Consider the following 12169-nt stretch of genomic DNA (forward strand, 5'->3'; position numbering starts at 1 on the left):
AGGCGGCGGGGTTGAGAACGGCGCGGCCGGCGGATCCGACGAAGGAGCGGCAAGCACATGTGACGACCCCGGGCTTCGTCCACGGTGAAAGCCGATCCGGCGATCCACAGCACTAAGTTGATGTATTCCCTCAGCGACCGGCACGGATCAGCTCTAGGCATGACGAAGCGGATATCGTCCTCTTTTGGAAGACCAAACAAAGTAGTTTCGCTTTCACAACGAAAAACACAGCGGCCTAGCGGAAGCCCCGGCTTAGCATGAGCTGAGGCCGGGCTAGAGTGAGCTGAGGCCGGGCGAGAGAGAGCAGAGGCGGCGGGGTTGAGAACGGCGCAGCCGGCGGATCCGACGAAAGCAAGCACATGTGACGACCCCGTGTTCCGTCCACGGTGAAAGCCGATCCGGCGATCCACAGCACTAAGTTGATGTATTCCCTCAACGACCAGCACGGATCAGCTCCAGGCGTGTATTAAATGCCGCTCCATCTGAAAGCATGTGATGGAGATTACTCTTCACAGAACCGGCTTTACTGACAAGATGCGAATGACAATCACATGCGATTTATCGTGCAGCCCTAAGTTTGTTTGTTGATCACAAAGTACAAAATAGATGTGGAAAACTAGGATGCCGGGTGTATTCAAAGTGCCGCCATTACTGTCTAAAGTGTGTGGAATGGTGCGCTGTGAATTGGTTGAGCGGATATATCGCATTCTGCAGAGAAGGGAGAAAACATGACAGAATAACTCGGCGGATATCGCATTTTGCGTAAAATAAAAAATTTACTTTTCAATACCGACCAGAAACAATACCGATTTTGGCGGAAACTCAAATTTTTTTTTAAATGGCGTTTATCGCGTTTTGGAACCAAACTCTTCATATATCCAATAGTTTGTGCAGAGAAGAAGCTAAAGCGCGCTTTGCAGGACATGGAGGCGCCAGCGCAATCACTTTTTTTCAGTGGATAGGCCTACGCCGTCATTTTTACTCATAAAGTTAAGAGTAATGCATCATTCGTAACTGTAAAGGGTCTACTTTTATTTGTGTGCACTCACAATATCAACAAAATGTTGTGCTTTTATAAAATAAAGAAAACAAACATGATGCGCTTTCTGCCATCTCGTCTTGAACAGGAGCGCTTCACAAAAATAAATCGAAACTCATCGAATACATGCCTCATAGACATGATAAATATATCTATAGAAAGCTTTAAATTCTATGGTAATTAAACAATGTTTACATATGAATAAAAACATACATTAAAATCTGTCATATAAATTGGTCTCTTCATTAAAAATTTTCCTACTGATTGCCACCATTGATCGACAAAAAAATGAATAATATAAAAAATATCTGTATGACAGTATATTCTGCAGTTCTTCCCTGCTGTACCGAATATCTATACTATTCAAAGTATCATATCGAAGTTAGAAATGTAAGTAATGTGACAAAATTCATTTTGTAGGGTGCCACAAATTTGTTACAATTTCCAAACTACCCCTTACTGTAAAATAAAAAATACACAGAGTGAGCAAAAATTTGAGAGATATCTATGGTAATTAAACAATGTTTACATATGAATAAAAACATACATTAAAATCTGTCATATAAATTGGTCTCTTCATTAAAAATTTTCCTACTGATTGCCACCATTGATGGACAAAAAAATGAATAATATAAAAAATATCTGTATGACAGTATATTCTGCAGTTCTTCCCTGCTGTACCGAATATCTATACTATTCAAAGTATCATATCGAAGTTAGAAATGTAAGTAATGTGACAAAATTCATTTTGTAGGGTGCCACAAATTTGTTACAATTTCCAAACTACCCCTTTAATGACAATCGGTAGCATGTTCAGTACTGTCACTTTAAGACCTACACACATCTGTTTTTCTCTCAGCTGTTTACCTTCACTTTTTTTAGTCGCGGCTAGACTTGTGCCGGTTTTCGGTAATGCGATATATCACGGTAATGAATATGCACGATATTGTTATCCTGGGCTCTTCTAAATACTGTGAATAATTTATATATTACAAGTTATTCAGAATTTTGAATGCATTTTAAGAATACTTTTCCCATCAACTGGTCAAAATGCACTACACAGCTGTATGCTGTATTGGAAACGTTTTCCTCGTCGAAGCAGAGACCAGGAGACGTTGGGATATCTTTCATACAGAAGTCACTCTTTATTGAGGACTCGCTGTGCGTCGCTGCAGTCATCCAAGTCTGACTAACGTAGTGATACATTGTAGATTATATAAATTTTAAAGGGGGCGGGATACATTCCCGTAGAGGTGGAGACAATCTAACCCATAGCATGCAAATGAAGTACAGGAATCAGCCCGACATAGGCATTTTCCCAGCCTTGATCTCATCAGTATAACAGTGTCATTCAATGCATAGGTGCTGATCCAATCAGTCTGACAGTATCGCCATACTTTCGCATTATCACAGAGACAAAGGTACAGCTGTGCTTTGACTTAAAAAGCCAGATGGTCAGGAAGATTCCACAGTAGTTGCATTTGCCTTCTCTTTTAGGCCATCTATTGTCTTGATTCGTTGTGCTAAACGTAGCAGCTGCTACTCTCACTTTTGCCTTAACATCAGCATCTCTTTCCCATGTAGCTAACCTGTCTAGGTTACTTCTGAGAGTTCTATTAGACCAAGTTAGATCTAGGAATGGCAAGGCTTTTCTGTACTTGGCTACAAGGCCATCTGACCAGATGCGGACTAGGGGTCCCTTGTCATCTAGCACACTTTCAGGATCATCCACTATTCCACTGTAAGTTACAGCTAACTGACAAAACCTTTCAGTGTATTCACTCACAGTTTCTTCTTTCCTTTGCACACAGTTAGTGATTCTGGACCAGTCTATTTTGGGTCCCATGATATTCTTTAGAATTTTCAAAACACCTTCTCTCAAATCGCCTTTACTGGCATGTTGTAGTTCAGAAGTAACAGCAGACTCAAAACTGTTGAATTCAGATTCAGTTAGAATTTGTGACCCATAGCATGCAAATGAAGTACAGGAATCAGCCCGACATAGGCATTTTCCCAGCCTTGATCTCATCAGTATAACAGTGTCATTCAATGCATAGGTGCTGATCCAATCAGTCTGACAGTATCGCCATACTTTTCATACAGTATCGCCATATTATCACAGAGACAAAGGTACAGCTGTGCTTTGAGCTTAAAACGCCAGATGGTCAGGAAGAGCATAAAGACAAAAGGTCATTATCTCAGACACCTGGGCTTCTTGATTTGATCTCCTTAGAAATGTCATCCTTTTTTTTTTACCTCAAAATGTAAAACACAAGGTACATAACTTTTTCAGTATATATTCTATTACATTGGAACCTAGATTTAACATTTTATAAATTTGTAATACAACACCGGCATATCCCTAGTCGCGGCGGCACGACTGAACACAAAAGAAGATATTTTGAAGAATGTGGGCAGCCAAACAGTTGCTGGTCCCTACTGACTTTGATAGTAGGAAAAAAAAATATGGAAGTCATTGGGGACCAGCAACTGTTTGGTTAGCCACATTCTTCAAAATAGATTTTATGTTCGTCAGAAGAAAGAAACTCATTCAGGTTTAAACAACTTGAGAGTGAGTAAATGATGACACAATTTAAATTTTTGGGTGAACTATTCTTTTAATGTTAATGAAATAAAACACAGAGATTTGAATATATATATATATATAAGTACCGGTATCGATAAGCGGTATCGGTATCAGTATCGATACAATGTAAACGATGCCCATCCCTATCAATGAGGCATTTTCTTCCAGAAAAATTTATTTGGTAAACAATTGTGGAGTTGAATTAATATATTTAATAGTTCTCACTATAAAAACATGGGATTTGTGCCTGGAATGTTAAAAACATAACTGGAAGATCAATGTACCTCATTCATGGAAAGTTTCAGAGACATTAAAACGTATAAAAATGCATCAACATGATGAATTTTTTGTATAGTTATTGTCAACTTTCCACTGTTACATTAGGGTTCACTTTTATGTCCTTTTTTTTCACATTTCTCTCTGTGATTTCCTGAAAATAAATGTTTTTACTTTCATTTCAGAGTTGATTGAAGAAAACGAGGGGAATGAAGAACTGAATGAAGAGGAGAAACATCATGGCAAAACTGGAGAAAAACCCTTGAGTCGCTCTCAAACCAAACAGAAAGATTTAAAGAAAAGAAGAGACAAGAAATCTTTCACCTGCACTCAGTGTGGAAAGAGTTTGAAATGCAATAAAAGTCTCAAAGTTCACATGAGGATCCACACTGGAGAGAAACCATACACTTGTGATCAGTGCGGGAAGAGTTTCACACAATCATCAAAACGTAAGGAGCACATGAACATCCACACCAGAGAGAAGCTGTATGAATGTGATCAGTGCGGAAAAACATTTTTGTGGGCTTTAAGCCTGAAGTATCACCTGACAGTTCATACGAAGGAGAAACCACATTCATGTCCTTTGTGTGGAAAGTGTTTTTCACTGCTGCAAAGTTTAAAAGTACATCAGAAGAGACATACTGGTGTGAGAGAATATATGTGCTTTGAGTGTGAGGAGACTTTTATTAGAGCTGATCAACTGAAACTGCACCAGATGATCCACACTGGAGAGAAACCTTACATGTGTTCACACTGCGACAAGAGATTCAGTCTGTCAGGAGACCTGAAAAAGCATGAGAGGATCCACACTGGAGAGAAACCTTGCATGTGTTCACACTGCGACAAGAGATTCAGTCTGTCAGGAGACCTGAAAAAGCATGAGAGGATCCACACTGGAGAGAAACCTTGCATGTGTTCACACTGCGACAAGAGATTCAGTCAGTTAGGAGACCTGAAAAAACATGAGAGAATCCACACTGGAGAGAAACCTTACATGTGTTCACACTGTGACAAGAGATTCAGTCGGTCAGAAAACCTGAAAGCACATGAGAGGGTCCACACTGGAGAGAAACCTTACAAGTGTTCACACTGCGACAAGAGATTCAGTCGGTCAGATACCCTGAAAAGACATGAGAGGATCCACACTGGAGAGAAACCGTATCACTGCACTGCATGTGGGAAGAGTTTCAGTTGTTCATCTGCTTTACAAAAACATACAAAAAACATTCACAGTAAGTAGATCATCTTCAGATCCAGCACTTTCAGCTCCGACACTGTGTCCTCACAAAATGTGACACAATAATGCCAGTGTTGTAGCAAGTCAGCCCTGGGCCCATATGTAAAAAAAAATTGTATTGGTTAATGTGTGCTCCAACTTGGTTAATTGAACTTATTCTTGTTTTTTCTGAGGTAAATAACATTACGTGACTATTCACATGCTGTTTGATTGACGTATAAATGCTTGGAAATAATATTTAACGTTTTCAAGTCATTATTTGTAGTCCGCCAGCCACCCGATAATTGTGATAAGCTTCGTGCTTTGCTGCTTTTAATGTAACACAAAGTGTCATCCTTTAAGTTCTGTCGATATTACCATGAAATATTTTATTTAGCCACGGCGATGCAGCATTTGCACGTAGAGCTTCAAAGAACCAAATAATCCAAGATCAAGCGAAATCAGCAACAATCAAATCCAGCTAACTGAGTTAGCGACGTACAAAGAATGGACCCCAGAGCATGAGAAATTCATTAAAATTGGCTTGTTTCGAAGAATATTTAGTTGTCTATGTATACCACGTTTTGTGAAGTTTGGACTTTGTATTCACAAGATATTAGCCAATTAGTCATTATGGGACACCTCCAGAAACATGCAAATTGGATGTACGGCCTAGGAGGAGTTTTAAAAGAAAATAAATACATAAAATAGGGTATAAGTTGGGAGTGGGACTTTCTGCAGGAACATCTAACCATCTATCCTATATTTTATCTATCCTATAGTTGGCATTTGTAGAAGTTGTTTTAATATTATGAATGTCAGATGTATTTTAAAAGCCTTATGGCTTATCTGACTGAGATTGTGTATGGAGGCTGCAAGAATGAGTAATGTGTTCACTGTCTGCAAAGATTATTAAAACCTTGGCAGCTCATATGTAATGCATATGCCTCTAGGACCTCTGGGCAGTTGAAGAGGGTTAAATAAAAAAGTCTTTAATCTTTAAAACATCTTGTCTTGTTTTGACTTCTGGAACTCTGAGCATCTGAACATTATTCCTGCAAGACTAAGAAGACTTTACTCCACTACACCAGTGAAGTCTGATTTTGGCTTCTGGAAAAAGAGAGAAGATTTCCAGAAGTCAGTAAAGAGAGAGAACGGTCTCATTTGTTTGTACTTTTACTCACTTTTTTAGTTGCTTCACAAAGAATTAAAAACTTGTTAATAATTCTATGAACAGGTTTTATTATCTCTTTTTATTTTCTGCTGATTCTGTTTGCATCAAGAATAAACGATTCCATATTTTTCGTGACATCTGAAAGCCACAAACTCTTAGGCTATAATTGAACTTTTCGGCTTTCAAGTAATTTTGTGAAACAACACAGTTATAGAAAAGTAAAAGTTAAAACTTCAGTCTCCTCCTCAAGGTGTCCTTATCTGCTTTACTCAGAGGAACTGGGGAAATCACAGCTGTCAATTAGATGTCAGACCCAGTATTTATAGCATGAAATAAATTAATGCTATAATGAGGGGTCTGAAAGGAGCTTTCATGGGGGAAGTCGTGGCCTAATGGAGAGTCGGACTCGTAACCCAAAGGTTGTGGGTTCGAGTCTCGTACCGGCAGGGATTGTAGGTGGGGGGAGTGAATGTACAGCGCTCTCTCCCACCTTCAATACCACGACTGAGGTGCCCTTGAGCAAGGCACCGAACCCCCAACTGCTCCCCGGGCGCCGCAGCAAAAAATGGCTGCCCACTGCTCCGGGTGTGTGTTCACGGTGTGTGTGTGTGTGTGTGTGTTCACTGCTGTGTGTGTGCACTTTGGATGGGTTAAATGCAGAGCACTAATTCCTAGTATGGGTTACCATACTTGGCCACATGTCACTTCACTCACTCACTAAATAATTAAAACAAATTATATATTTTTTTTAAAACGAGCACTTCAACATACATCAGCGTGATAGGATTCGGAACTACCTAAATGACACAAACCATCTTTAGGAAACCTTTGTTTGAAGTGAAGTTTTTTTTTTTTTTTTGTCAAGCTCCATTCGTTTAAATGCAGAGGGCGGGGTTTATGAGCTAAACTGTGCTGAGCTAAACAAATTACGCAATGATTTGACTTCACTTCTCAGGACATGTGCAGCACACTCGCGCTGAACAAAGTAAAGTCTGATTTTAGGCACCTGGAACTTCTTTACTCAAGAGTTTTTTTGTTTGAAAATGAGATGAGAGCAGCATCAAGCATAAAAAGCTGCCAAAGCTTTCAGACGCGGAGTCTTCTGAGGTGAGTTGAGCTGTTCACGGCATTTCGCGCATTTAAACAAGTATAAAATACCAGTGGTGTACCTTAAAAGCAACATTTAAGTAAAAGTGTAGATATCTTAACAGAAAATGACTTCTGTAGAAGTTGAAGTCACCGTTTAGAGTTTACTTGAGTAAAAGTTTTACAGTATGTGATAATTATTGTAATATTTTTTTATATTAAACATACTTGAGAATTAAAAGTACAAGTAAATGCAAAATGGAAAAAGGAGTAAATAAATATATAAAAATGGTTATTCACAGTTTGAGTAGCAAGATTGTGTTCAGTTTTAACTCGTTCTTCAATTTTGTATCTTTGGGTATGCATACAAGGCGATTCATCTGGTACTTTCTTTCATTTCAACATAAGAAAACATTTCTGGAATCTGAATTTGAAGTGGCATGCATGTACACAGTATAATGTAGCTTAGAGGGGATATTAACCTGCCGTTACAAATGCATAAATAATGCTTTGTTTTAAACTTAAAACGTTGAATACTGATATTTGAAATGATTTAAAACATGAAAAATTCCCCTAACAGGGAACATTCCCACAAGCCTTGCTGCCAAAACATCCATGACCTGTTGAGGCATGGACTCTACTAGACCCCTGAAGGTCTGCTGTGGTATTTGGCACCAAGATGTTAGCAGAAGATCCTTTAAGTCCTGTAAGTTGAGGTCGGGCCTCCATGGATCGGACTTGTTTGTTTAGCACATCCCACAGATGCTCGATTGGATTGAGATCTGGGGAATTTGGAGGCCAAGTCAACACCCCAAACACGTTGTTGTGCTCTTCAAACCATTCCTGAACAATTTTTGCTTTTTGCCAGGGTGCATTATCCTGCTGAAAGAGGCCACAGCCACCAGGGAATACCATTTACATGAAAAGGTGTACATGGTCTGCAACAATGCTTGAGTAGGTGGTATGTGTCAAAGCGGCATGCAGTTCATGGTGTGTGTGTGTGTGTGTTCACTGGTCATCGCTGTGTGTGCACACTTGGATTGGATAAATTGGCTAAATGTCACATCGCTTTCACTTTAGGTGCTTCCCAAATCGCATACTTATGAACTATTCTATGACGTTTTGTAGTATAAATAGTGTGAGTAGTGTGTTCACACTGAAAATTCCAAAAGGAAAAGGTGTTTTCTTTTCGAAAAAATGAAGAGTGGAATGTTGGACACTTCATGCACTCAACTGTCGCAGCTTTAATTACGTCGCGGGGCTATCAGACTCTGATTATAAATGACAAAATAATCATATAATTCATACACTGACTACATGGTTGAATACATAGTGTGTAAGTACATAGTATATAAGTGCATAGTGCGTCATTTGGGATGCATTCTTTCACTTTTTTATTAGCCAGCAGTTCAAATTACAAATAGAAATAGTTGTGTGTCATTAACACTGTAGCTCTAAAAGTTCTCTAAATATTTGTCAGGGGTGTATGCAGTTAATACTTCATGACATTGTCTGACACAAACTCAGTAAGTGATTTATTGTTTGTTTTGGCAGATCTGCTACAACCACACAGAATTATTCAGTGAAGCTCCTCCCACAACAATTGCACCTCCAGTGAAGCTCCTCTCACTGCAGTTCAGCCAAATCAGCCTACAAGATGAGCATCAAAGCATCAGGAAGAAGTGAAATCTGCAGAGACAGAGTTTATTGAAGGAGAGTGAGAACATGAGAGATCCAGAACCCTGCAGAATGAAACACACTGAAGAACAAACAGGTTGGTGTTTATTCTTCATCCTTCATCAGTGAAGCTGAAGAACAATAAGAATATAACGCTTCCAGTAGTTTTAATTTCATTCACAGTGCTAATTCAAAGTGCTTTACGTATGAAAAGTTAAAATATTCATTTAAAAAAAATGAATGAATTAAAACAGTTAAGAATAAAATACAGTTCTCTCAGTTTGGACGTAGCACAGTACTCATTCAGTAAATGCACAGCTAAACAGATGTATTTTGGGTCTAGATTTAAATGTGGATAAGGTTTTAGCACATCTGATCTCTTCTGGAAGCTGGTTTCAGCTGCGGGTGGCATAATAGCTAAAAGCGAAACGTGAACCCTTGGTATTTCTAACTGACTCTGAGTGGTCGGTTAGGCTTATATTCAGTGAGCATATCTGCAAGGTAGTGAGGCCCTAGGCCATTAAATGATTTATAAACAAGTAATAATACTTTAAAATCAATCCTGAATGTAACTGGAAGCCAAAGAACCGAGGACTGGTGTGATATGCTCAATTGTTCTGGATCTAGTCAGCAGCATTTGGTATGAACTGCAGCTGTCTAATGGTCTTTTTGGGAAGGCCTTTTTGAGAAAGGAGTGCATTACAGTAGTCCACCCTATTTGTGATAAAAGCATGAATGAATACCTTGACTTGACTGGAAACAAAACATCTAATTCTTGCAATGTTTTTGAGATGATTTAGTTATTGCTTTGACATGACTACTGAAACTAAGACCTGACTGCAGAATCACACCAAGATTTCTGATCTGATTTTTTTGTTTGTTTAACCCCTAGAGCCAAGGTATGCATTCACCTTGAGAACTTCATATTTTTTTTCAAATGCAATGACTTAAATTTTCTCTCTGTTTAACTGAAGAGAGTTTTGGCGGATCCAGCTGTTAATTTCTTCATTACCTTGGTAGAGGGAGTCAATGGGGCTGTAGTCATTTGGCCATAAGATTAGGTAAACCTGGATATCATCTACATATCTGTGATAGGCAAATTGGTTCCTTCTCATTATTTGCCTTTGTGGGAGCATATGAAAAGTTCAGATGCAAAAGCCTCTAAGTGCCATTTGAAATTTTCTTCTAAAATGAGCATTTTTCTCAGGCTCCTATGTGTAGGTTCAGTAATTTTCCTTTAATGGCAATGAATGGGTTCTTTTCATTGCCATTAAATTCAAATAACTGAGCATAAACATATGGGCCTCAGAAAAATGCTCATTTTAGAAGAAAATTTCAAATGGTACTTAGAGGCTTTTGCATCTGAACTCTTCATATACAGGCTGAACAAGATTGGTGCCAGAATTGAGCCTTGTGGGACTCCACATGTCATGGACGTCCACTTAGACTTATGCTCTCTCCCTTCTAAGTATGACCTGAACCATTTGAGGACCATCCTAGAAAACCTGACACAGTTTCCCAGTCTCTCTCTAGAAGTGTGTTTTGATAGACAGTGTCTGATCTAATAGTACCAGCACTGATATTTTGCCTGAATCAGAATTTAAGCGAACATAATTTATTATCTTTATGAGCACTGTCTTTGTTCTGTGATGCTGTCGGAAACCAGATTGAAAATTGAGAAGTTATTATTATTACTTTAAAGGTGACATATGTCACAAAAGGTGTACACAAAAGGCCTATTTCTCTCAAATACAGGTGCATCTCAATAAATTAGAATGTCGTGGAAAAGTTCATTTATTTCAGTAATTCAACTCAAATTGTGAAACTCGTGTATTAAATAAATTCAAAGCACACAGACTGAAGTAGTTTAAGTCTTTGGTTCTTTTAATTGTGATGATTTTGGCTCACATTTAACAACTATACATCATGCTACACCCAAATTGCATGCTATAATTTTACTAAACAAAATTTCAGACTACTTCCTTGGTATTTGAATAATGAGGTAGGTCTATTCAAGGTTTTGGCAATGATTTTAAGTCATTTATGAACCTAATTAAATACTTTGTGTACTATATGCATTAGTACATTGACTATGAATTTCCTGTTAAAATATATTGTGTTATTAGCTTCCTATTAAGCTAACGTTGTAGAGATTATTGGGCCTTTGAGCTAAAGAAATATGGGATTTGTGTCTATTATGTTTTTAAAAAATTTAAATGTTTAATAACAATTATTCTTAAGTAATAATTGGAAGAACAATGTACCTCACTCCAGAAAAGTTTAATATACATATAATTTACAAAAATGCATCAAAATTATCAGAAATTTGTATAGCAATCTACTTTCCATTGTTACATCAGGATTAATTTTTATGTCCTTTTCACATTTCTCTTTTTTTATGATTTACTGAAAATTTTATGTTTTTTATTTTCATTTCAGTGTTGATTAAAGAAAAAGAGGAGAATGGAGAACTAAATGAAGAGGAGGAGAAACATCACATCAAAGCTGTAGAAAAACCTTTAAGTTGCTCTCAGACCAAACAAAAAGATTTAAAGAAAAGAAGAGACAGGGTGAAATCTTTCACCTGCACTCAGTGTGGAAAGAGTTTGACAAGCAATACAAGTCTCAAAGTTCACATGAACATCCACACTGGAGAGAAACCGTTCACATGTGATCAGTGTGGGAATAGTTTCACAAAATCTTCAAACCTTAAGGAACACATGAACATCCACACTAGAGAGAAACTGCATGAATGTGATCAGTGTGGAAAAACATTTTTGAGGGCTTCAAACCTGAAGAATCACTTAAAAGTTCATACGAAAGAGAAACCACATTCTTGTTCTTTATGCGGAAAGAGATTTTCACAGCTGCATATATTAAAACTACATCAGAAGATACATACTGGTGTGAGAGATCATATGTGCTTTGAGTGTGAGAAGACTTTTATTACAGCTGATCAATTGAAAGTGCACCAGAGGATACACACTGGAGAGAAACCTTACAAGTGTTCACACTGTGACAAGACATTCAGTCAGTTAGGATCCTTGAAAAAACATGAGAGGATCCACACTGGAGAGAAACCATATCACTGCACTGCATGCGGGAAGAGTTTCA

At 38.1% G+C, this 12169-nt stretch overlaps 1 protein-coding gene and 2 long non-coding RNA genes across 3 annotated transcripts in view; 2 read left to right on the forward strand and 1 right to left on the reverse strand.

Annotated features, from left to right (window-relative positions):
- LOC107711776 (zinc finger protein 501-like) overlaps positions 1–12169 on the forward strand; it is a 35906-nt gene that overhangs the window by 5471 nt on the left and 18266 nt on the right. Inside the window, exons 3-4 of the mRNA XM_016516824.1 lie at positions 4209–5138; positions 11625–11665. Of these exons, the coding sequence (XP_016372310.1) occupies positions 4209–5138; positions 11625–11665 (971 nt within the window). The remainder of the gene's footprint in view (positions 1–4208; positions 5139–11624; positions 11666–12169) is intronic.
- On the forward strand, positions 7247–9008 carry LOC107711779 (uncharacterized). Its single transcript, XR_001636738.1, has 2 exons — positions 7247–7399; positions 8933–9008. It is a non-coding gene; the product is annotated as an uncharacterized LOC107711779 (long non-coding RNA).
- LOC107711778 (uncharacterized) overlaps positions 12068–12169 on the reverse strand; it is a 712-nt gene continuing 610 nt past the window's right edge. The window contains exon 3 of the long non-coding RNA XR_001636737.1: positions 12068–12124. This is a non-coding gene — a long non-coding RNA (uncharacterized LOC107711778). The remainder of the gene's footprint in view (positions 12125–12169) is intronic.

This window comes from Sinocyclocheilus rhinocerous, unplaced genomic scaffold (assembly GCF_001515625.1).
Source record: "Sinocyclocheilus rhinocerous isolate Xijiao unplaced genomic scaffold, SAMN03320098_v1.1 scaffold3100, whole genome shotgun sequence".
Taxonomy (NCBI): Eukaryota; Metazoa; Chordata; class Actinopteri; order Cypriniformes; family Cyprinidae; genus Sinocyclocheilus; species Sinocyclocheilus rhinocerous.